Source organism: Hyla sarda, chromosome 5 (assembly GCF_029499605.1).
Source record: "Hyla sarda isolate aHylSar1 chromosome 5, aHylSar1.hap1, whole genome shotgun sequence".
NCBI classification, from domain to species: Eukaryota; Metazoa; Chordata; class Amphibia; order Anura; family Hylidae; genus Hyla; species Hyla sarda.
In genome coordinates, this window is record NC_079193.1 from 129,360,534 (window position 1) to 129,388,318 (window position 27,785).

At 41.8% G+C, this 27,785-nt stretch overlaps 1 protein-coding gene across 1 annotated transcript in view; it reads left to right on the plus strand.

Moving 5' to 3' along the window:
* The window catches only part of LOC130273447 (maternal DNA replication licensing factor mcm6), a 321,467-nt gene that overhangs the window by 250,423 nt on the left and 43,259 nt on the right, over nt 1–27,785 (plus strand). Inside the window, exons 12-13 of the mRNA XM_056520266.1 lie at nt 1,682–1,837; nt 11,398–11,526. Of these exons, the coding sequence (XP_056376241.1) occupies nt 1,682–1,837; nt 11,398–11,526 (285 nt within the window). The remainder of the gene's footprint in view (nt 1–1,681; nt 1,838–11,397; nt 11,527–27,785) is intronic.

The window sequence follows — 27,785 nt, forward strand, 5'->3', positions numbered from 1 at the left end:
GAGGAAGAGTGGTGCAGTTGCCCATAGCAACCAATCAGATTGCTTTGTTCATTTTCCACAGGCCTCTAAAGAAGCCTGTGGAAAATGAAAGAAGCAATCTGATTGGTTGCTATGGGCAACTGCACCACTCTTCCTCTGCACAGGTTTTGATAAATCTCCCCCCTAGTGACAGTAGTAGTAGTAGTTTGACAGTACACAAGAACGTACAGTAGTCTTCTGCGCTCTGGTGTCCGATAACAGCCCGAACAGAGTCCCGGCTGCTGTATGCTTCAGTATGTGGTGGGATCCCTTTTTTTTTTTTTTTTTTTTTTTTTTTTTTTAGACAAGATGCCGACTGATACTTCTATTGTACTGTAAAAACATAACGGGAACGCTTATTGACTTTAGTAGAAGTTGGGTGAACCATGTAGCACCAAGAGCTGCATTGTTCACACAACTCAGTAAATTGTAATGTTCATATTCATATTCTCATAATTCATAATTCTCATGTTCTGGATAACCTAGAAACTAGGTAATGTGGTTTACAGTGGACATTTCAGCAGGGTATAAAATAAGGGCTGTATAGAACTTTTGATCCTCAATCCAAACAGACATCACATCAGTTAATTGATCCCTTCAGCGCGAAGATATGAGTAAAAAAAAAAAGTGGAAATTAGGCTTCCACTGGGCATTCCCCTTGCCTGCTAGATTACAGGGGAGCAGTGAGGACTACAATATGATCCAGTGGCTGCACCAGCACGCAGAGGAGTGGCTAACTAGAGATGGGGATGAACTGTGCTGACCTCTAGCAGCAGAGAGAGGTGCCAAGTGCACTCCAAAGCCTAATTTGTATAGATTTTTAAACTGATAACTCTGCATTGGTGAGATCAATTAATGAGAGATATGTACGGATTTAAGGTCAAAGCCATATATATATTAAATAAGGCAATATGCAAATCAGCTCATTACATCACCTTTTAAGGCGATGTTCCCTGGTATCAGCTTAGCTCCAGTTACGGAATATAAAAAGCTAATCTGGAGAGAGAGTTCTGGCTTGGCATTAATCCCGATTAGCTTTTCATATTCCGTAACTGGAGCTAAGCTGATACCAGGGAACATCGCCTGAAAAGGTGATGTAATGAGCTGATTTGCATATTCCCCTACCCAGAATGCCTGCGGAGTGCTTAGTGGCCCTTGAAAGCTCAGTCACACCAGGAGTGGTGAACTCTCCCCGTTTATATATTAAATATATATAAACAATATGGTGCCATGGTCTTACATTATATCCTAACAAACTGTCCACTTTAACAGCTTACCCGCTATCTACAAGATAGTGAATAAGTGTTTGATCACAGGGGGGCAACCACTAGGATCCCCTGTGATCTCCTGCCCAGCTCCCCAGCTCTCCCCATGCACGAAGCGGTGATTGACATGCCCCCTCCATGCATCTCTGTGGGAAAGCCAGAAAGTGCTGTATCTCTGACTCTCCCATAGAGATGCATGAAGGGGGCATGTTGGTCATCGCTCCATGCAGTGGTCGACACAGCTTTGTTTCCGCTGTGTGCATGAAGAGAGCCAGGGCGCTGGGCAGGAGATTGTCGGGGGTCCCAACAGCCAGCCCCACCGTGATCAGACACTTAGCCCCTATTTCCCTTTAAGAAAAGTTATTACCATTCTAACTATGTTTTTGCTTTTCTGTAAGGCCACATTAAATGCCCGTACATCAATCTTGGCAGCAGCAAATCCTGTTGGTGGACGATATGAACGATCAAAGTCACTGAAGCACAATGTAAATCTTTCAGCTCCTATAATGTCCAGATTTGACCTTTTCTTCATTTTAGTGGATGAATGCAATGAGGTACATGTTTTTCGATTCTCAATTTTTATTTTCAAATTTTAACATGAAAGAAAAAATAGTACATGCTAGTTACAGTTAGCCATGTGGTACATACAATTAAGAGGAGGCGCTTTGGCTACATTTACAAAGAACATGCATAGAGAGTGCCACTAGAGTGGAGTGGCATAGTAACATTGTGTAGTTAATAAATCAAATGTGCCATAGGGTGAAGAGAAATCCTCCAACTATTTACAATCCAGGCAAATGGGGGAAAAAGAGAGTTTCAGGAAAGTGTACAAAAATCCTAACAAAATGGCTTGAAAGGCGAGATAATTTTGCTAGTGGTGATCGAATAGTGGATTAAGGGATTAAAAAAACAACCAGTACCTTGGATTGCTTAGCTGTTTGTTAAATGAAAAATAATTAAATGCCCTGTGAGAAGAGACTACGGGGCCATATGGCCAATAAACCCATGGGTAGAAAATAGACATCTATAAGCTTTCCAAATGTATATTTTTCAAAGATGTTGAACATTTAAATATTCTGATATTTAACATGTTGTTCTCAGAATCACTAGTGGCTGCTATTTCACTGTGAAACGCACTTTTTACTTGACCACAGGAGGCTGCTATTTTTTCTTTAACCCGATAACGACCATGGACGAGTATAGACATCCAGGTTGGCGGGCGTTCCCGCACCTGGACGTCTATACTCGTCCATTCTTCTCGTGGGTGCTGCCCAGTGCACCCTCGAGATCGCGGAAGGGACTCGGCTGTATCACACAGCCGGGACCCTGTTGCACTGCCAGGACCAAAGTAAACTTCGGTCCCGGCAGTTTTAACCCTTACAGCCGCGGTCGGAAGTGACCGTGGGCTGTAAGTGTTATGACAGAGGGAGGGAGCTCCCTCTTTCTCCTCTGCAGCACCCCGCATCGCGATCACGGGATGCTGTGTGTAATACGCGGCTGGCCGGGGCCTGCCGCACTGCCGGGAGTGAAGTTCACTTCACTCCCGACAGTTTAACCCTTACAGCTGTGGTCAGAAGTGACCGCGCGCTGTAAGGAGTTCTGACAGAGGGAGGGGGCTCCCTCTGTCTCTCCTGCAGCACCCCGGAGCATCGCGGGGTGCTGCTGCATACCTACAAAGACCCCCAGGTCTGCCCTGGGTATTGCCTGAAAGGACGTGCCAGAGGCACATCCTAATATGCTGTCTGCTAGTGAAAACTGGCAGGCAGCATATAACTGTAATGCTTTGGAATACTAAGTATTCCAAAGCATTAAAAAGTGTATAAATAAATAAAAATGTAATAAAAGTGTAAAAAAAAAATATATATATTAAAAATACATTTATTAAATGAATCTAATAAAAAAAAAATGCATAATGTGTAGGATCGCATTGGCGGGCATCCGCAGCATGTAATATGCTGCGGATGTCCGCCACGTGATCCTACACATTATGCAGCAGTCACGGTAATGAGTTCGCTGCTGCGCATGGGTAGCTTTGTGTGTCCACTCATAGCGGCGGATTTCCCACCAGCAGTCATGAGCGGACACACTGAGCTACCCAGCCGCAGCAGTGATGGATATATTCGCCATGAGCGGGTGCTTATTCCCACAACATGGCGGATATATCCATCAGGAGCCTTAACTGTCACAGACAGACGCGTTATACTGCCAGCCGACCAAGGACCAATCAGAGAGGTCCTTGGTCCAGCCAATAACTTGTAGGGGTGCGGTATATAAATGGGGTCACTTGTGGGGGTGGGGGTACTGTTCTGCCCTGAAAGCCAAATGGCGCTCCTCTCCTTCTGAGTCCTACCACGTGGCCAAGGAACCATATATGGCCAAAGCGGGGGTATTCCCGAACATGGGACAAGCAGCTAAATAAAATATAGGGTGCATTTCTTTCAATATCAGAAGTGAGGTACAAAAATATGCCCCCCAAATGATGCATTTGTGAAAAATTGCAAATTTCGAATTTTCAACACTGACTTTGTAATAATTCCTGCCAAAAAACGATGGTGTTAAAATACTCACTGTACCCCCTAGCGAATACCTTGAGGGGTCTAGTTTTTAAAATGGGGTCATTTGGGGGGGGGGGGTCCTATGTTCTACTACCTTTTAAATTTCTGCAAACCTTGCATAGCACATAAAAAAAGATGTACTTTTCAAATTTTCAAAATTTTCAAAATTTCAAGTTAAAATGTTAGGCTTCTAACTAATTTAAAACGTTAATTAAAAACTAAAAAATGGCGTCAAAATAAAGTAGACATCTGAAAGTATAAGTTTTATAAACTATTTGGTCAGTATGTATAAATATATGCAACCAATTAGTGTTAAAATAGCAAAAAATCATTATTTTTTGTAAAAATTTCATGATTTTTTTGCATTGTAAAAAAAAAACTACAAATGATATCGGCTTACTTTTACTATGTACATGAAGGACAACTTGTGACAAAAAAAACGTCAGAATTATCGTGATTGGCAAAACGTTACCAGAGTTATTCTCTAATAAAGACAGACATCCCCGATTTGAAAAAACAGGCCTGGTCTTTCAGGGGCGTACAGGTTTATTTGCATTGGTCCTTAAGGGGTTAAACACGCTGTTCACCAAGATTGCCATAGTTATTGCTCTTTGGAGTAATCTTATTGCTGTTTGGGCCTACTTCAGACCACATGTAAATAGAAACAGTGCTAGTGTTATAACTCGCCTAATTTTCATTTAACCCCTTAAGGACCCAGCCAATTTTCAGTGTAGGACCCGGCCATTTTATGCACATCTGACCACTGTCACTTTAAGCATTAAAGGGGTACTCCGGCGGAAAAAATTTTTTTTTTTCTTTTTTAAATCAACTGGTGCCTGAAAGTTAAACATACTTGTAAATTACTTCTTTAAAAAAATCTTAATCCTTCCAGTACTTATTAGCTGCTGAATGCTACAGAGGAAATTCCTTTCTTTTTGGAACACTGATGACACCAAGACCACAGTGCTCTCTGCTGACATCTGTCCATTTTAGCAACTGTGCATAGCAGATGTATGCTAAGGGCAGCATGGTGGCTTAGTGGTTAGCCTTGGGTTCAAATCCCACTAAGGACAACAATAAATAAATAAAGACTTATTATTATTATAATAAGGTCAGCAGAGAGCAGTGTTTTCGTGATGTCATCAGAGAGCATTCCAAAAAGAAAAGAATTTCCTCTGTAGTATTCAGCAGCTAATAAATACAGGAAGGATTAAGATTTTTTTAATAGAAGTAATTTACAAATATGTTTAACTTTCTGGCACCAGTTGATTTAAAAAAGAAAAAAAAAAATAGTTTTTCCAGCGGAGTACCCCTTTAACCCCTTAAGGACTCAGCCCATTTTGGCCTTAAGGACTCAGACAATTTAATTTTTACGTTTTCATTTTTTCCTCCTCGCCTTCTAAAAATCATAACACTTTTTTATATTTTCATCCACAGACTAGTATGAGGGCTTGTTTTTTGCGCGACCAGTTGTCCTTTGTAATGACATAACTCATTATATCTTAAAATGTATGGCGCAACCAAAAAACACTATTTTTGTGGGGAAATGAAAACGAAAAACGCAATTTTGCTAATTTTGGAAGGTTTCGTTTTCACGCCGTACAATTTATGGTAAAAATGACGTGTGTTCTTTATTTTGAGGGTCAATACGATTAAAATGATACCCATTATTACATACTTTTATATTATTGTTGCGCTTAAAAAAAATCACAAACTTTTTAACCAAATTAGTACGTTTATAATCCCTTTATTTTGATGACCTATAACTTTTTTATTTTTCCGTATAAGCGGCGGTATGGGGGCTCATTTTTTGCGCCATGATCTGTACTTTTTTTTGATACCACATTTGCATATAAAAAACTTGTAATACATTTTTTATAATTTTTTTTAATAAAATGTATTAAAAAAGTAGGAATTTTGGACTTTTTTTTTTTTTTTTTTTTATAAAAAAATTTTTTTACGCTTTTTGGGGGTAAAATAGGAAAAAACGGACGTTTTACTTTTTTATTGGGGGAGGGGATTTTTCACTTTTTTTTTTACTTTTACATTTTTTAACATTTTTTTTTTACACTTGAATAGTCCCCATAGGGGACTATTCATAGCAATACCATGATTGCTAATACTGATCTGTTCTATGTATAGGACATAGAACAGATCAGTGTTTTCGGTCATCTTCTGCTCTGGTCTGCTCGATCACAGACCAGAGCAGGAGACGCCGGGAGCCGCACGTAAGGAAGGAGAGGGGACCTCCGTGCGGCGTTATGAATGATCGGATCCCCGCAGCAGCGCTGCGGGCGATCCGATCATTCATTCAAATCGCGCACTGCCGCAGATGCCGAGATCTGTATTGATCCCGGCACCTGAGGGGTTAATGGCGGACGCCCGCGAGATCGCGGGCATCGGCCATTGCCGGCGGGTCCCTGGCTGCAATCAGCAGCCGGGATCAGCCGCGCATGACACGGGCATCGCTCCGATGCCCGCAGTTATGCTTAGGACGTAAATGTACGTCCTGGTGTGTTAAGTACCACCGCACCAGGACGTACATTTACGTCCTGCGTCCTTAAGGGGTTAATAACTCTGGGATGCTTTTACCTTTCTGAGATTGTTTTTTCGTGACATATTCTACTTTGTTAGTGGTAAAATTTTGCTGATACTTGCATCATTTCTTGGTGAAAAAAATCAAAAATTTGATGAAAAAATAGAAAATTTTGAATTATTTTTTCTTTGAAGCTCTCTGCTTATAAGGAAAATGGGCATCCCAAATAAATTATATATTGATTCACATATACAATATGTCTACTATATGTTTGCATCATAAAGTTGACATGTTTTTACCTTTGGAAAATATCAGAGGGCTTCAAAGTATAGCAGCAATTTTCCAATTTCTCAGTTTTCAAAATCGAAATTTTTCAGGGAACAGTTTAGTTTTGAAGGGGATTTGAAGGGCCTTCAGATTAGAAATACCCCATAAATTACCCCATTATAAAAACTGCACCCCTCAAAGTATTGAAAATTACTTTCAAAGGTTTGTTAACCCTTTAGGTGTTTCTCAGGAATAGCAGCAAATTAAAGGAGAAAATTCTAAATCTTCATTTTTTACACTGGCATGTTCTTGTAGACCCAGTTTTTGAATTTTTACAAGGGGTAAAAGGAGAGAAATCTTCCTAAAATGTCTAACCCAATTTCTCTCGAGTAAGGAAATACCTCATGTGTATGTCAAGTGCTCTGTGGGTGCACTAAAGGGCTTAGAAGGGAAGGAGCGACAGTGGGATTTTGGAGGGAGTTTTTCTGAAATGGTTTTTGGGGGGCATGTCTGTCACATTTAAGAAGCCCCTATGGTGCCAGAACAGCAAAAAAAAAAAAAACACATGGCATACTATTTTGGAAACTACAACCCTCACGGAACGTAACAAGGGGTACAGTGAGCCTTAACACCCCCCAGGTGTTTGACGACTTTGGATGTGTAAATGATTATTTAATTTTTTTTCACTAAAATGCTGTTTTTTGTTGTTGTTTTTTTTCCAATGGGTAATAGGAGAAATGCCCCCCAAAATGTGTAATACCATCTTTTCTGAGTATGGAAATACCCCATGTGTGGATGTCAAGTGCATTGCGAGCGCACTACTATACTCAGAAGAGAAGGAGTCAATTTCAAATTTTGCTGAAATGGGGGGGGGGGAGGGCATATCGCATTTAGGAAGCCCCTATGGTGCCAGAACAGCAAAAAAAAAAAAACACAAGGCATACTATTTTGGAAACGACACCCCTGAGGGCACATGACAAGGGGTACAGTGAGCCTTAACACCCCACAGGTGTTTGATAATTGTTCATTAAGTGGGATGTGAAAAGGACATTTTTTTATTTTGTTTTTACACAAAAATTCTGGGGTTACCCCAGATTTTTCATTTTTAAAAGTGGTAACAGGAGAAAATGTCACCATAAATTTGTAAATACATTTCTTTGGAGTAAGGCCATACCTCATATCTGGGTGTAAACAGCTCTGCGGGTGCACACCAGGTCTCAGTAGAGCAGGAGCGCAGTCAGGGGCCTTGAGCTTTTACATAGCTGCCTATGGAGCCAGGACAGCAGGACCCCCCCCCCCCCCCCCCGCAAGAAGCGTTACATGGGGTAAATTAATAAAATGGGGTACACTAAATTACTAAAGTGGGGTACAGTGGGACGTAAAATCATAAAAAAGCTTATGTTCCCAGAATGATGACCCAGAGCATAGCCAAAACTAAAAAATATGCCCACCCCAAACCCTATGCTCTGAATCATCATTCTGGGAATGTGATGTGTGTGGCCTTCCCTAACCTGTTGCCTCAAATGCACACCCCGTTCAGGTAGAAAGAGTGCTGTGCATTTGAGGCAACATAAAAAAATTCCCTGATGATAGTGACTCAGTGACCCATGACCCATTTTTGGAAAAAAGGTCTTTTATGTTTTTTGATAAAATTTAGTTGGGCAATTTAGTGCTTTATGGGGTTAAAACTTGGAATGTACTCTGGACTTGGTACATTGGGGTCAAATTATGGGAAATTTAAAATGAAAAGGGAAAATTTTGTACTGCATGGAAGAATGATACTCCCTGAAGCAGTTTTTAATGCAGAGTCCCGGATGATTGGGTCAAGTGTCACGTTGAGTGGTGGTGTCCTTCCGTATCCCCCCTCCTGTTACACACTCTGCATTTTTTCTGGGATCGTCCCTTCTTTCCAGTGTGGGGGACCTCACCTGGAAAGTGTTGACCTGGGACGATCCTGGCACCTATAACTTCAGTTCCTTGGGAAGTCCGGCCTACTCTTTCCCGGTCACCAAAGAACAGGACCTTTAGGACTTCTTCTTGGAACTGAAGGTATGTCCCTGTGTTGCCAGCGTACTGGGACAGTACAAAAGAGTTGTACATGGCAACCTATACCAAGTAGATCCCAACTTTTTTGTTCCATACCCGTGTTTTCCGCATGGCCATATATGGCTTGAGGACTTGATCAGAAAGATCAACTCCCCCCATATACCGATTGTAGTCCAGAATCCAATCTGGCTTATTGATCAGTGTTGTGGTACCTCGCACAGGGACAAGTGAGCTGCTGTTACCATGAATTGTGGTCAGCATAAGGATACGGGACTCACCCTTGGGCATAGATGTCTGGATCAAATTTAGATGGAGGCCTCTCTGGTTCTTCCGCATGGTCCCACAAGCGGACGTGGATCTGGCGGCAAGGGATGAGAAGAGAGGGATGCTGGTATAAAAGTTGTCCACGTCCACGTACACGTGGTAACCCTTATCCAGCAATGGGTGCACAAGGTCCCAAATGAGCTTCCTGCTAACACCCAGAGTGGGGGGAACATTCTGGGGGTTCAATACGGGAATCTCGTCCCTCATATACTCTAAACTTGTAAGTGTACCCGGAGGTACTCTCACAAAGTTTGTAAAACTTCACGCCATACCAGGCCCGCTTCGAGGGAATATACTGACTGAAGAGGAGTCTACCCTTAAAACTGATAAGAGACTAATCTACCGTGAGCTCCCTTAGAGGTACATAGGCCTCCAAAAATTTGGCCCCAAAGTGATCTGCCGCATTCTCTGCATAATGAAGGCATTTCCGAATGGCCTCGAACCGCTTCCGTGTCATGACCATTCTGTAAAGCGGGGTCTGGTATAGGATGTCCCTGCTCCAGTACTGTCTGACACTGGGCTTTTTGTCTAGGCCCATATGCAGCACGAGGCCCCAAAATGTCCTCATTTCTGCTAGATCAATGGCGTACCATTTATTGGACCTGGCCAAAAAAGAATCTGGGTGGTGTGCGATGAACTGCTGGGTGTACAGATTTGTCTGCTCCACCATTAGATTGACCATTGTCATTGAAAATAGTCAATTTCAGTGAATCCAGCATTGTCAATCCGGATTCCTGAGTCACCAACCAACTCAGGAATCCGTGGTTGATAACCCTCTGTGGGTCTCCAGACAGGTTCACCGGAAGGGTGCTCCGGTACACTTGTCTGGGGGGGTCAGACTCCTAGTAAGAGCGGCATGGATGTTAGTACTAGTGTCAGCCACTGGGTCACTATCATGGGGGGGTGCGTGGCATCGCCTGGTGGCATCTCCGCCGCCGTACAGGGGACTCCTCATCAGTACTAGATAAAGACTATGAGGAAGAACACAGGAATGTAGGATCTTCCTCGCCCTCACTGGCAGATTCGGAGGCAAGAAAAGCGTATGCCTGCGCCACCAAAAATGCCCGGCGAGCCATTGCCTTTTTTCTACGGTGGCGGGGGGGAAGGGGAGGGGTCGTGCGTGTGTGGGGTGGGGTGGGGGGGGGGGGGGGTAAGTATGTAGTGTGTGGTTGGTGTAACTTTATCTATAACAAGGTATGATTAGAAATCACACACCGTTATATGGAGTAAAAAAAAAACGCTGCGGCCCCCAAAAAAATGGCAAATCGCAGTGCCCTGATACCCTAATAGGGCCCGTTTCACACTGAAAAAAACTGCAGCAGACCCTTGAGGACCTATTAGGTGGTCGGGGGGGGGGATTTTTATTTTTTTTTACAGTCCTACCTCTCCCTTTAGTGTATTCTTTCCCTGCTCCAAGGGGGTGTCTTCTTAACTGAGGGTCTCTGATCTCGCAGAGGGAGGGGGGGGGGCCTGGCTCCTTCTTGCAGCTCTGCCCGCTGACTGAACTCAGTTAGCTGGCAGAGCGGCAAGAAAAGGTCATTAACCCCTCCTTGCTGACTGCTATTGTCCGGCAAATAGCAGCGATCCTGGTGTGGGGCGGGGGGGGGGGGGTGACGAAATCGCCACCTCCCCATAGATACAGGAGGTGATTGGGGGTGTATCCTACACCATGTATCTCCGGGTCAGCACGGGGCCCGCATCACTGTTATCGCTGCAAATTGCTGGTGTGAATTCATATCGATCGCCGACATGGGGCATTTGTGCGGGGTGCCTGCTGACCAGGTCAGATCAACACCAGCGCAACTGCACACAGGATCCTCTCCAGGAACTGTGCATACTATTCAAGAAGTTTGCATTGTACGTTTTGGACCTGAGGAAAGCACTTTGCCGAAACGCATTGTCCACTTTTTTGCAAAATAAATAAGTTTGTCCTGTGCTGGCCTGAGTCTCCCCATTCTGTTACAAGACAATTATTTTTATTTTTTTTTAGCTTCCAGTTGCCTATCATGTTTTAGATTAACATCAGCAGTTCTCCCCTCTTGACTCAGTAAAAGTACTCAAAAATGGCAGTATAAAACCTTTTTGTAATAAGATTTTAATAAACCCTATTTCACATGGGTATAATATCCTCTTTTCAGCAAATGGTAGACTGCCAGCTGCAGCAACATTGGGAATAACTGTAAAGGAAATAATCTGATCTAAATCAATTCATTGCTATAATATATTGTAGCTGTAATATACAATATAAACCTATAATATCCTCTTCTCAGTTAAAGCAGAACTGGGTTTTCAGCCTCTGAATGTTTTAATTAGTATATTACAAAGCTTTGTAACATCAAGATTTTCAAACCGGATGACTACTGATCACTATATCGGATCTGTTTAGGTAACTGACTATGCTATTGCACGAAGGATTGTTGATTTACATGCAAGAAATGAGGAATCTATTGAGAGAGTATATTCAATTGAAGACATCCAGAGGTATTTGGTGTTTGCCCGTCAATTCCAGCCAAAAGTGAGTACAGAAAATGTCAATATTAAAAAAACTGTACATATTGTTATTGAAATGTGACTTTTATTGAAAATTTATCACAATGTTTAAAGAAATCTGTATATATAAAACTACCTGTCTTCCTACATGGATTCCAAAAGCCTTTTTTTTCCCTGCCTTTCAAGCTAAATATGTCTTTTTACTCCAGCTGTCCACATTTTGTTTTTAAAATCAATACTAACATAAAAAAAAAGTCACCATGCCAATTATAGGCATTTTTGGTGGTGGACACAGGTCAGCGAGGGTAGCTTCACATTCCATACTGACACCTCTATAATAGCCAGCATTTACTTTTTCCATAATTTGGACTATAGTAGCTCTTTCATGGAACTGATACAGGTGAACACCAAAGGATAGGGAATAAAATGTATGATCGCAGGGGTCCCGCGGCTGGGGACACCCGTGATCTCTGTGCAGCCCCCGGCGTTCTGTGCCAGGCGCTGCCTCGGAGAGGGGGATGTGACATCATGGCCACGCCCCTAGTGACGTCACACCAAACTCCCTTCATTCAAGTCTATGGGAGAGGGCGTGACGAAGATTACAGGAGAGATTATTAAAGAGAGATTATTAACCTATTATAACCTTATCAACCTATTTTAAGAGTGTAGACTCTAATAGCTATTTGGTATTCAACAGCGGGCATTTGAAGCAATGGTGAACCAATCTACCGTTTGGGCAACATAAGCGGGTAAGAAAAGATTGTACCCATGACCATACTTTTTGCCAACAAGCAAAAACTCTACAAAAAAATGTTATACATAAAGGTTAGCAACATTCTCTCATGAAAGACTCCTATAATAGTACCAAGAACCTCACCCAAGATGATTGTCTTCCTTCTACATCCACAGAACCATTAGATGCAGAAATTATGAAACTATGTGCTATACAGTAGCACATAAGGAAATAAAAATAATTTTAAAAAAGCTGGCAAATATTAAAAATACATCCTATACTAGGACCAGATCTAAAAGAAAACCCAGGGATAATCTTTAGGAGGGCTCCCACACTGAAAAACATCTTGGCCCCTAGCCAATTGAAAAGGCACAAAAAATCGAAGAGACCAACAACAAGACATACCCCATATACAGAGGTGTGCACAAGTGTGGTAGTCTGCGGTGTCTATGCTGCTCATGCATCGCAAATATGACCACCTTCAAGAGTAATCAAACGGGAAATTTCCCCCCTAAAATCACATTTTGACTGTCAAGTTTTATCATTTGTCATCGAATGTGCATGTCACAAGCAGTATGTAGGATGGACGACGCAAGAGTTACTTTTAAGATTAAACCAGCATAGAGTGAAAATCAAAAGGGTTTCCAGACACTGCCAAGCAGAACATTCCAGTTCACCTCAAGCCATCAAAATATACCCTATTGAACAGATACCAGAAGATTCACCCGATTGTATCCAAACTCTAAATAATAGAGAAATGTATTAGATAGATAAGTTGCGCACGCTACAACCGATGGGATTAAATGAAGCTATTGAGGTAATTAGATAATATGCCACTTTTCCTAATTTTTCCCTCCTCCCCATTTCTTCCTGGTCAAATCCCCTCCCCCCTCCCAATATATATACATTTTCCACGCCTAGGTCTAATAGACATACAAAATTGGGTTTAAAACCAATCCTAAATAAATCTAGGTCTGCCAAACAAATAACGGTAATTCCATCCGTTATCCTTTCTAATAGTAAACAAATGGGTATCCTCTGATGAATTCCTTTTACTACTCCTCTATTTCTGTCCACATCTCTTGTGTACTTACCATCACAGGAATTAACCGCTGGGTCCCGAGAGTGTGGTCCAGAGCTCCCATGTTTTTCTTGGACCTATCTGGGATCCCTTACTGAAGATCTACAAAATATAAACTCTCCAAAAATACATTGCTGTTTTCTTACACTCCAACACCATCTTATGGTCAGAACTGGTAATTAGTTTTTCGGGTAATGCCTAAAACCATGGGTTTCCCTTAGTTTCTTAACACAGTTCCCGGTTATATATTTTTATATATCTATATATCCTATATATCTATAGATAGGTATATAAAAAGCGTTTGCAGCACTCAATATAGGTGAAAAAAAATGTGGTAGCTTTAATCCTTTAAAAATACAGATGCAACGTTTCAGCTGCCAGTGCAGCCTTTCTCAAGCATACAAAGTGACTGAACAGAGTAGTATATATATGGTGTTCAATTACAATCAATACAATAGTGTCAAAAATCAATTAATACACAATCCATAAATACAAACCTTTCATAAAGTATATAAATCGCCAAATTGATAGTGATAAAAGTTGCTGTGCTATTAAAAGCAAATGGTAAAAAGCAGAAATATAGCTTGATTACACACATAATTATAATTATATCACCTGGAGGGCAAGAAGTAGCGGAGGGGCGCTCACCTGTACATTCTGTAAACATGGCCAGAACGGCGTATGACAGAGGCTGCTTATATTACTTTACCTATATATTCCTAACCTCCCATTTAGATTTCCACTTAGATTTTTTCCATTTTATATTATCAATAGCACTCCTTATATGTTATGCACATAGTTAAAATGTTTACTGATTTTATATAATGCTTTACACATAAAGTCCTTTTTACATGTACCTATTTGTAGCTGTTTGGCAAATAGTTGCTATGGGCAACAACCCAATCAATAATTCCCTTCATGCACACTGTGGATTCTTATTCGCACTACGCATGCGCTAGCACTACCAATACAGTTTAACATTTGCCCTGTTTATACATGGCGCATTGCGAATCTTTATTTGCATTGCTCATGCGCCACTCTGTAACTCCGATGCGACCCATGTGACTTTGTTTCCTTTTCTGATTGGTGAATCCCTTTCCTCTGTACGGGCTGCTGCGCATCCTCTGTCATACACACGCCGTTCTGGCGTGTGATCGCCATGTTTACAGAATGTACAGGTGAGGTGTGTATTCAAGCTATATTTCGGGTTTTTACCATTTGCTTTTAATAGCACAGCAACTTTAATCACTGTATCAATTTGGCGATGTATATATTGCCCCTATGTATTGCACTTTATAGCACTTGCATTTTAGGAAATGTCTGTATTGTATTGATTGTAATTGAACACCATATATACACTACTCTGTTCAGTCACTTTTGTATGCTTGAGAAAGGCTGCACTGGCAGCTGAAACGTTGCATCTGTATTTTTAGAGGATTAAAGCTACCACATTTTTTACCAGTAGACCAAGGTCCATTTGGCTGCTTGCACCAGGACTCTTTTGTATGGTGTGCTGCCCTGCCCTTTTATATCGATATAGATAGATACGTGTGTGTGTGTGTGTGTGTGTGTGTGTGTATGTATATATATGCACAGAACAATATGATGCAGCATGCCACAAGGTTGCAGAAAAATGGTGGTTTATTCCATCATGTGCTGTGCATTGACTCAGGTCCCAAGCATGCGGGCACCCCATCTTCGGAATTTCCTTTTGGACTCTGGTTGTGCCGTTTTTATTTGCTCTGTGTGTGTGTGTGTGTGTGTGTGTGTGTGTGTGTATATATATATATATATATATATATATATATATATGTATATGTGTGTGTGTATATATATTTTTTATATTCTATTTTTATAACAGGATCAGTTTCTTCAAAAAACTATTATTAAAAGGGTCAGGGCTATTTATATTATTATTAATGTAGATTCGGTATTTCCTCTCGCCTAAAATATAATGAACCTCAGGGGGGATTTGAACCTTTGACCTTTATAGCATATAGTAATAAAATTGAATACTCTACCAATGGTGCCAATGGTAAAATTAGTTGACTAGAACTGATATTCGTATCTAAAATAAAAAAAAGTATGACTCCTCCGGTCTAGTCCCTAGGAGCACATTAGATACATTTTCCACTAAAATACTTATATTTATATACATAAACATAAAAAATGAATTAAATATTAATCCCTGCTTCCTTCAAGACCAGCCATATATTTAATTGGAAGCGATAAGCTGACAGACGCTCATTTCAATAATATTAATAACGAAGAATTTTTAAATATAAACTTTTGCAAATGGATTGTACAACCTTTATTTCCATATAACCCTAAAATTTGTATTATTATTTTAGTAACAAGAAAAGAGTTCACATCGGACTAATGTGAACAGGACGTGATGTTTAACTTGCAGTTACGTCACTATGCTAGCATTTTCCCATGCTTTTTGAATGTGATGTATATAAGGAAGGATAATAGTGTGATTTGTAGATGACTTGAAATGGAGAGCAGGAGCTCTAGAAATGCGTTGTCGATTTTACCAATAAAACGTACCCCTTTTTTATTTTCATACGGTGTTCGTGGTGACTCCTATTCGGTAGCTGGGTGCACCTCTGAATAAACCTGTTTTTTCCTCTCCGTTTGGGTCCCTCCAGCGGTTTCAAGCCATTTACTGAACCTTACCTTCGTGGTTGGCTCCAGGTCTGAGGCAGCCACGCAACTATTCAAATATTCTATGCTATAAAAGGTGTTGAGCTCTTAGCCCAACATCGCCAGGTACGTAAGCATTTTATTGTGTATACAAGCACCTGTTGCCTATGGTAACTGCACAAGGCAGCACCACTGTTGTCAGTTTTTAGCTCCCTACATATATATCTCTAGTGTACACTGACAGTTATACTGTGCTGCAGTACAGATGTACTGCAACATAGTATAAACTGTGAAAAGTAAAAAAAAGTGTTGTAAATAAATTAATAAATGCCCCTTTCCCAACTTATATTATGACCCTAAAAAATAAAACAATGCCCAAACCTATACAAAAAAAACTCCCCTTTTCCAATTTCCAATCCTAAATGGGCAATTGTCTCTTATATATATATATATATATATATATATATATATATATATATATATATATATAAATGTGTATATTCAAAGGGGAACATGTATCAAAGATTTTACCCCTGTTTTTTGTTAAAATTTTTGCAAAAAATTTTGCGCAAGCTGTTCTTTGCGTCTTTTTTTGCGTACATTCTGGTGGAGCATTTCATCCAGATGTGTAGGTTTCGGTGTACCTTGGAGTGACATATTTAGTATGCACAAATTTATTAACTGCATACTGCATTTACCCGCAGAAATCTTGCGCAATTACCATATTTTAACGCAAATATGAGCCATCTAGCGAGAGGCTCTAAATTATCGGTTCCATTTTTCAAAGAGTAAATTTAGAAGATTACTATATTTTGCCTGCAATTAATTAAACTCATTGCGCTTGATTGATAAATTTAGCGCTTCTGCGCATAATTTAGAATTTGGCAAAAGCAATAAACTGCTTCTACCATACACAAATAATGATACATGTCCCCCAACGTGTGTGTGTGTGTGTATATGTATGTGTGTGTGTTCCAGCATCACGTCCATACGGCTAAGGATATTAACATGAAATTTGGCACAAATGTTACTTGTGTTAACAACAAACATAGGATAGGTAATTTAACCCTTACTCACCCCCATTTTCCAGGGTCGGGGTTTTTGTTTAAAGTCCTATACAAGTCTATGGGAAATATGTTACTGCATAACTTCCAAACGACTGGAGATATTTCGATAATACTTAGTCACATGTTACATATCCACTTAAAATATAGGATAGCTAATTTAACCCTTAACTACCCCCATTTGTGAGGGTCAGGGTTTTTGTTTAAAGTCCCATGTAAATCAATAGGAAATGTATGTTCCCACATAACTTCTGTACTGCTGGAGATATTTCAATAATACCTGGTCCACATTACTTTTATGTCAAATAAAAAGATGGTAGTTAAATACACCCTTACCTACATCCTACATAAAATATGGGTTTTTGTTTCAAGTCCCATGCAAGTATATGGGACTTCCAGTACCTTACTCCACAAGCTCCACTCTGCATCTCCTGGTGAATGTGTCAGTCCGGCTTGCAAGCCACACCCCATCTCACAATGACATGCCCACTGTAAGCCCCACCCCTTTTATTCTCTACTCTTTTTGTGCATCGGTCTGGCTTGCAAATCATCCCCAGTCCCCCAAAGCCACATCCCCTTGTAGTTTCAACTTAGAATATCTTCATTACAAATCAGTCCCACCGGAGGACGGGATAGGACGACGGTCCCATGCAAGTATATGGAACTTCTGTTACCTTACTCCAAACTCTGCTCTGCTGGTGAGTGTTGTCTGTCCAGCTTGCAAGTCACACCCCTCCCACAAGCCCTTCCCCTGCCACAAACCATGCCCCTTCTATTTTGGGCCCTATTTTAGTTTCAGTTCATGCCAAAATCACCATTTTTGCCCGATGCACCCGTATCATAGGTCCTTCAATCCCAATCTCTTAATCACAACTCAGTTCAACCTTACTCCGCATGCTCTCCTCTGAATGAATCAGTCCAAATTGCAAACCATGCCCCCTTGCAATCTTATATGTTTAGCCCTACTGATGTCATCAGAGGTCCTTTACCACAATCTCTTCATCACAGCTCAGCCACACCTGATGTAATCACAGGTCTTTCAACCACAATCTCTTCATCACAGCTCAGTCACTCCTACTGATTTCATCACAGGTCCTTTAACCACAATCTCTTCATCACAGCTCAGCTCCACCTTACTTCACAAGTTCTGCACTGCATCTTCAGGTCAGTACGTGGTCTGGCTTGCAAACAATGCTCATGCCACTAACCATGCCCTCTCCACACCCCTCCCACAAGCCACACCCCCTTCTATTTTCTGCCCTTATATGAGGACTACCTCAGTAATTTTTTCAATTTTATGTTGAAAAATGTCAGAGTACATTTCAATTGTGACTTGCAAGTTTATTAAAATTTGTTTGTGGATTATTTTAAAGTGTGGAAAAGCTTCAAAGGAAATTTAAAGCTATAGGCCAAGTGCAAATAAAGGCAAACAAAATAAAAAACAATGTAGGCTAGAAACTCCTGAGGAGCGCAGTAAAAGACTCATAACACACCTTTAACAGAATTCTTTAAACTATGTCAAGAGGATCCTTTTGCAAGAACATTGCTTTATCCTCGAGGGTCCTCGATTCTATACATGGAATGCCCCAAGGAAAGTTTTCTGTAGAAGAAAAGTTGGACAGCACCTCCCTGGACACAATATAGTTGAAAGTGATGCCTTGTGTATACCTCAACAATGCTTAATGTTTTTTTCAAAGAATGCTTCTTTACATAGTTCGAGGATCAACTTCTTTCTCGGTACTGAGAACAATAAATGGCGAGGTGTGCCAAACATACAGAGAAGCCTGTCAGAAGCTTGTTTTGCTTGAAGAAGACAAACACTGGGATAATACATTTAGAGAAGCCAAATTAATTTCTTTACCAGACCAAATCAGAAACCTGTTTACTAGAATACTAACAACATGCAGTCCATCAAATCCAAACACTTTATGGGAGAAGTATAAGGAAAAAGAATATACTTGCCAAAATTCAGAGGGAAAACCCAGCATTGGAAATTGCTTTTTGTCCCGAGATTTTCAATAAGGTGTTAATAATTTTAGAGGACAAGATCAATAAGATATTAGTGCAGTTAGGCCTGCAAGCACCAGTACAAGATCAACAAGATGTACTGAATGCAGACTACATGAGAGAGAACTAAAACATCGAAAAGAGCATCATGCATATGGGACGGATAAGAAACCACTTCTAAATCACGATCAAAGAAAAGGATACCAAATCATTATTGATCATATAAGAAGACAACAAGGTGGGATTTTTTTTTTCATGATGCCCCTTGCGGTACAGGAACATTTTTTTTTTTGACTAATTTACTTTTGGTCGAGATTCAGGCTCAGGGAGAAGTTTCTCTTGCTATTGCCTCTTTAGGAGTTGCAGCTACACTTTTGGAAGGAGGGAGGACAGCCCACTCTGCACTAAAATTGCCACTAGACATCACAAGGTAACAAAATAATTCATGCAACTAGAGATGAGCGAACTTACAGTAAATTCGATTCATCACGAACTTCTCGGCTCGGTAGTTGATGACTTATCCTGCATAAATTAGTTCAGCTTCTGGTGGGCTGGAAAAGGTGGATACAGTCCTAGGAGACTCTTTCCTAGGACTGTATCCATCAGAGCACCTGAAAGCTGAACTAATTTATGCAAGATAAGTCATCAACTGCCGAGCCGAGAAGTTAGTGACTAATCAAATTTACTGTAAGTTTGCTCATCTCTACATGCAACATAAGCAAGGCAAGTGGTCAAGCAAAGGTTCTTAAAACATGTAAATTATTCGTCTGGGATGAATGCCCCATGACCCACAGAAAATCTCTCGAGGCCCTTGACATAACTCTTAAACATTTGAGAGGGGATAACAACTTAATGGGAGGAGCTCTGGTGCTTCTCTGTGGAGACTTTAGAAAAACCCTGCCTATCATTCCAAAATAAACACCAGCAGATGAAATATATGCCTGTTTAAAGGGGTACTCCGCCCCTGGAATCTTATCCCCTATCGAAAGGATAGGGGATAAGATGTTAGATCGCCACGGTCCCGCTGCTGGGGACCCTGGGGATCGCCGCTGCGGCACCCCGCCATCATTACTGCACAGAGCGAGTTCGCTCTTTGCGTAATGATGGGCGATACAGGGGCCCGAGCAGCGTGATGTCATTGCTCCGCCCCTCATGACCTCACGGCCCATCCCCTTAATGCAAGTCTATGGCAGGGGGCGTGATGACCGCCACGCCCCCTCCCATTGACTTGTATTGATGGGGGCGGGCCGTGATGTCACGAGGGGCGAAGCCGTGACGTAACGATGCTCCGGCCCCTGTATTGCCCGTCATTACGTGCAGAGCGAACTCGCTCTGCGCAGTAATGATAGCGGGGAGCTGCAGCAGCGATCCCCGGGGTCCCCAGCAGCGGGACCCCGGCAATCTGACATCTTATCCCCTATCCTTTGGATAGGGGATAAGATGTCTAGGGGCGGAGTACCCCTTTAAAGCATTCAGTTTTGTGGAAAAGTCAGAAAAATCTAATTGAAAAAAACTGAGCACTCATCCCTTGGAAGTACTCTCACATTTTCTTTTAAACACACTTCTTGAAATTGGAGAGGGTAGACTATAAGTGGAATCTTCGGGAAACCTAAAACTTCCCTCTGATTTTTGCAAACTGGTATCGTCAGTTGCAGAACTAATAGATGCAGTATACCATAATATTTCAGACAACTTAGACAATCTAAACTGGTTGTGCAATAGGGTTATTCTTGCTGCAAAAAATGAGGATGTCCGTGAAATTAACAATCAAATACTTTCTATGATACCAGGAGCAGTTACTGAGTACAAATCTTTTGATACCGTAGTAGAGGCCACTTATGCAGTGAATTTCCCACCAGTGTGTCATGTCTGTCCTGGTCTGTGTTCACCCTGTACTACACCCGGATGCAGGGGTGGATCCAGAGCCTAGTCTTGGGAGGGGCACTATTAGAGAATTTTGCGTTGGCGGACAGCAAATAAGGTGTTGCTTAAGGAACTTACAATATTTTTAAATGTATATAGTGTAATAAATATACCAATTACCACAGAATGGGAAAGTGCTAAAGAAGTTTTTACCATTTAAAATTTCAGCTCCCAGTATGACCTAAGTAGTGGTGAGGTTATGCTGGGAGTTGTTTCACCCATCATTACTGCAAAACTTACAACAAGTGACTACAGTTCTGATGGGACAGTCAGGACACTACACAATGATATCAGCGACTACAGGTGACGTCTACTCTATAGTCTTTCCTTATCTAATTCAGATGTACATATCACCAGGTCCAGCTAAATCTTCTCGCTGCAGAACTTGACGCCCAGATGGCTCCTCACTGTGTCAGCGGATTCTGATCCTTTATATAAAAACATTAATTATTATAAACCTTCCAAACACTGTATCCTTTGAATATAATACCGGCACACACCCTCTGATCCTCTGTTCCTCACGTATAATGCCCCCCTGTCATGTGCCACTCACTTATAATTCCCCCTGTCTTGTGCCCTTTACTTATAATGACCCTGTCATGCACCTTCAGGGGGCATTTTAAGTAAGGGGCACAAGACAGGGGGGCATTAGTAAGGGGCACAAGAAAGGGGGCATTATAAGTGAGTGGCACATGACAGGGGGGCATTAAAAGAGTATGCTTTAAAGTGTCCTCTTCTCACCCTTATAACCCTTTTATTCTTCCGCATACGGGGCCATATGAGGGCTTATTTTTTGTGCTGTGATCTGAAGTTTTTGTCAGGACCATTTTTATTTTGATGGCACCTTTTGATTGTTTTTTTTTTTTTTTAGTTTATGAAGTGACCAAAAATACGCAATTCTGGACTTTGATATTTTTTCATGCTTTCGTCTTTCAGTGTGCAACTTAATTATTATATTTTATTAGTTCAGATATTTGTGCAAGTGGCGCTACCACATATGTTTAGGGTTTATGTATAGGGTTTTCCTTACATTTTCATTTGAAAAATGGGAACAAAGGGTGATTCAAACTTTTATTAGGCAATGGGTAAATCACATTTATTCCTTTTTTTTAAATGTGTATATATATATATATTTTTTTTTACACTTTTTTGGTCCCCATGTATAGGCCAGTGAGAAAAGGGACATAATACTGCAGGACTATATACATCAGCTTTCCTGCGCTGTACCCACTGCCCTGGCTACTATATATATATATATATATATATATATATATATATATATATATATATATATGTGTGTGTGTGTGTATTATGTCCCTATATACGAATGGCTGTGCTGTGTGTCCTCTGAACTAGCTTACACATACTACATATATTATACACATAATATGGGCAAGGCAGGGCAGAGAACACAGCACAGACATTGGTATACAGGGATAACACTGCGGGACTATATACATCAGCTGTGCTGTACCCACTGTACCCACAATTGCCCCGTTGCCCCCCCTGGATCCGCCACTGCCCAGATGACAAAGACCCTTTCACTATCTATCCAACTGATCACATCCCCAACCACATTTCCAACAGATTTGAAACCCTCATCAGAAGGGAAATGTTTTGGATCTTCCGTCTGGATACTTTACAACCACAAAATCTCAATGAAGCCACTGAACTAATACGGTAAACCCCCCCCCCCCTCCCCCCAACAAAACCCACTCGAAATCTGCTGAAAAAACTTTGTCCAAGTCCGTACACCAACTCAATATCCCACATGCCCAAACAGTCAGTGACCCCCTCCAAAACAGTTCATTGCACAACTACTCCGCAAACATAACCAAATGATCACCAACTAATATATTCATCAAAACAGAAATCAGCATACTGAACATGTCCAATTTAATATCAATACAATATTGTTGATGCTCAACAAGATTACTGGGAAATGTTTGCGTTTTTTGACCGTTGTCTGATTATTTATCTTTATTTCTTATTGTCATAATGGACTTTATTTTAGATGTCTTAAACCCACTGCAACAGATATTGTATAATGTACAACCTTCCATTTTATTTCACTTTACACTGTGGTACAACATAGCTATCACACAATACACTTCTGCCACCTACTGGCAAACTATACAATCTACAACCCCTTTACTCACACAACAAACCATTCATTCAATTTTCATACTTAATACAACACATCCAATTTCAATCAATGAGCTCACCCATATATGGTATCCAATTCACCCAGTTCCCATGCTTCAAACACAATCTTAATTACCAATTGACCTAGTTCCCACAGATCAAAGACTATCTTTATTGCCAATTGACCCAGATCTGTCCATCATAAATTAAAGGTTACTACAACACTTCTGACATACCCGGGATTTGAGCCCACATCGGGGTCTCCCATCCACTCTGCAACCCTTATCCTCCTGCTCAGCATTTATCTTTTCTGCCGAAAGTTCTCCGTAGACCACAATGGGCCAAAAATCACATTGTTATAGTGCTATCCTATTCTCTTCTATACGCCACTATCAGCAATGGGAGGCTGACGTCACAGACCCAGCCTCCGATAGAAATCAAACCCGCCAATTTTCAAATGTCCTAATGTTAATGTATTCATGTACATGTATGCATATATTGAACACTGTCTGTGCACACTGTAGTGCGGACCTGACGGGAGCCCCTCCAAAACGCGTTGTCCAACTGAGCACCAAAACTTTTTATAATAAAAAGTTATCACTATATCTCTGCACCGTCTCAGACTGCTGTCTAACCCCGCCGGTGTATCGATTCAGCGCCGAAGTTGTCATCCACGGGAAGGTCTAGGAAACCCATGTCTGGATTCCAACCTCCCGCATCTGCAACATTATCCTACCCACCGTCTCCGACGGGACCGACGGCCAGCTGCTCCTGGCGTACTTGCCAAAAGACACCTGCTCAAAGCTTTCATCAGTGTTGCGCCTGAAACTAGCGCAACACTTAAAGGTGAGCAGGCTCTTTATTCTTGCTACCATACATCAGTTATCCACGGATTACCGGCACTATATTAGCGCCATATATGTCTTATTTTCTCCCCCTACATATACTACTGGTCTGTGTTCACACACAGAAAATCCGATAGCTGTGTGTGAATAGTTTGTTTCCTGGTCAGGGAATAGTTAATGTCTCTGCCTTTTTCAGCCCCAGCCTCATTTAGCCAATAGCCTTTAGGGTGTGTCTGTTTAAAGTCAGCCCAGTCTAGCCTTTGGGCTGGTGATTAACTTCATTTACTGCTGGACTTCCTGATGTCTAGCTGTTAACATGCTGGCTATACTGCCAATGGAGACTTGGTGAAACACTCTTTGTTTGAGCTTTTAATCTACTATCTCTCTTTTAGTATGCACTTTGTATTTTCTGGTTTTAGCCATGTTAGGTGGCATGCGCTTAGTGGATTTTAAGCTATGTTTGTTTAGTCGGTTTTAGGATTTGTATATCCTTTCTGCTGTGTGTCTGTTCATGCTGTGTTTTCTCTTGTATCCGTTTATGTGAAGTTCTGTGTTTTAGATTTCTGTTTTCCTACTGGGTCAGCTTCTAATCACACTGGTGAGTGTGCCGCTGGCCAGTATTCTATTTGGATTTATTATTAATGGCTACTTCAGTTTGTGTGTCCAGTGTGAACAGTGTCCTATGCTTGCATCCCTGTTACCTGTCCATGGGGACTTCGTGTCTACTGGAGGTTTGCATAGGGAATGCGAATATTCCTGATTAGCGATAAATTCCTGTTTCTTGTCCATGGGAACTTTGTGTCTACTGGATGTTCTGGGAGATAATGCTATATTCCTGTCTGTTCCTAAAGTCTGTTGACTTATCCGCTTTCCTGTCTGGTGTTTTGAACTCTGTTTTAGTCCTTGATTTCAGATCTTTGGAGTTCTGTACATGACTACTGATCTATAGTGTCATCTGTTCACGACCACGGATCTATAGTGTCCTCTGTTCACGACCACTGAGTCCTCTGTTCATGTTTGCTGATCTATAGTGTCCCCTGTGCTGCTCACTGATCTGTGTCCTCTGAACTTAATCTGTTATAGAGTTCTATGTTCCTGTTTGTTTCTGTTTTGTGACTATGTATTAGTATTTGCTTTTATTAGGCCCCTGCACTTTAGTTCAGGAAGGGACCGGCACCCAGTTGTCGATCCACTGGTTAGGGTAGATGGGCAAGTAGGCAGGGAGAGCGGTTTTGGGGTCAGTTTAGGGCTCACTCTCCGTCTCCCGACCAGTCCCTGACGAGTTCTTGAATTCCCTTGATCCAGCTTGATTGCCACCACTTCGCCTATCACTTAAAGTTGGTTGTCCTATTATTTTATTACGAAACCTTGACCTACCAAAACTGTGCAATGGAACAAGGCTGTGTGTGAAAAACATGTTGCCCAATGTGTTGGAAGCTACCATCTTGACAGGAAAGGGAGAAAGTTTTTTTTATTCCACAAAAATGCCTCTTATTCCAACAGATCTGCCTTTTACTTTCAAGAGACAACTCCCAGTAACTCTTGCAGTTTTCATCACGATCAACAAGTCACAAGGGCAGTCCATTCAGTACTGCAGAGTTGACTTAAGATCACCATGTTTTTTACATGGGCAACTTTATGTAGCGTGCTCCAGGGTGGGTTCCCCAAATAATTTGTTCATTTTTACAAATGCGGGACAAACTAAGAATATAGTATACAAACAAGTATTGCAATAATATGTTAGTTGCGTTAGCCTCACTTAAGAGTCTGTGAGTCAGTACTGATCTGCTTCATTTTACCATATTTTGCTCTGTTTCAACATTCACAACCTGAAAAGGAAGATGTTATAAAAGGGCCTAATGTTGTAAATTTATGAAATACAATACTCTATAATCAAATAGCAGCTATTTGTATTTTTAGCTGTCATTTTTAAAATTAAAGGGGTTCTCCGGTGCTTAAACATCTTATCCCCTATCCAAAGGATAGGGGATAAGATGCATGATCGCGGGAGTCCCGCCGCTGTGGGACCCCCGGGATCATGCAAGCGGCACCCCGTTTGTAATCATTCCCCGGAGCGTGTTCGCTCTGGGACTGATTACCGGCGACGACAGGGCGTGTGGCGTGTGACGTCACGCTCCACCCCTCAATGCCAGCCTACGGGAGGGGGCCCCCTCCCGTAGGCTTGCATTGCAGGGCGGAGCGGGACGTCACACGCCGGCGCAGGCGTGACACGCCGCCCGCCCTGTAGTCGCCGGTAATCAGTCCCGGAGTGAACACGCTCCGGGGACTGATTACAAATGGGGTGCCGCGTGCATGATCCCGGGGGTCCCCAGCGGCGGGACTCCCGCGATCAGGCATCTTATCCCCTATCCTTTGGATAGGGGATAAGATGTTTAAGCACCGGAGAACCCCTTTAAACATTGTGTTATATATATTATTTATTTATATTACTATGATTTTCCTCCCAAAATGGTTAAAGGGGTACTCCGCCCCTAGACATCTTATCCCCTATCCAAAGGATAGGGGATAAGATGTGAGATCGCCGCGGTGCCGCTGCTGGGGAGTCCAGGGATCCCCGCTGCGGCACTGTGCTATCATTACAGCACAGAGCGCAATACAGGGGCCGGAGCATTGTTACGTCACGGCTCCGCCCCTCATGACGTCACGGCCCGCCCCTTTCAATACAAGTCTATGGGAGGGGGCGCGGCGGTCGTCACGCCCCCTGCCATAGACTTGCATTAAGGGGACGGGCCGTGATGTTATGAGGGGCGGAGCCATCAAGTCACGTGGCTCCGTCCCCTGTATCACCCGTCATTACGCACAGAGCGAACTTGCTCTGTCCTGTAATGATGGCGCAGTGCTGCAGTGGGGATCCCAGGGATCCCCAGCAGCGGCACCGCGGCGATCTGACATCTTATCCCCTATCCTTTGGATAGGGGATAAGATGTCTAGGGGCGGAGTACCCCTTTAAGGTAGGAAGAACAGGCAACACCGGTATTCAGCATATATTTTATATCTATATTCTCCTGTTGCTATATATATAACTCAACGTGTGTGTGTGTGTGTGTGTGTGTGTGTGTGTATGTATGTATGTTCCACAAAAACTTCCAAACGGCTAAAGATACTGACATGAAACATGGCACACATGTTATTTATATGTCAACAACAAACATGGGATAGGTGATTTAACCCTTACTCAACCCCATTTGCCAGGGTTGGGGTTTTTGTTTAAAGTCCCATACAAGTCTATGGGAAATATATGTTCCCACATAACTTCCAAACGGCTGGAGATATTTCAATACCTGGTACACATATTACGGGTCGGGATATGAGGACGGGATGGGAGGTCGAGATAGGAGGACGGGGTATGAGGACGGGATATGGGGTTGGGATACGACAGCAATATATGAGGATGGGATAGGAAGTCAAAAGCTTCCTCCTATGTTTATTTTCCTCCCCAACAAGGATTATGAAGGAAAAACCAGGCAACGCCGGGTATTCAGATATATATATATATGTCCAAGGGGGAAGACAGCACTAGTCCCTTCTCTTATGCCCGTGACCATCTGGATAACCAGTCCAGATACAGAACATCCAATTGGTATAGGTCACAGCAAAAAGTATGCAGACTCCCAATTTCAAAAAAGGCTGTGGTCTTTATTTAGGTCATCAGCAGTGCAATGTTTCGGCTATAGTGTAGCCTTTGTCAAGCATGACAAAGGCTACACTATAGCCGAAACGTTGCACTGCTGATGACCTAAATAAAGACCACAGCCTTTTTTGAAATTGGGAGTCTGCATACTTTTTGCTGTGAAATATACCAATTGTATATATAGATAG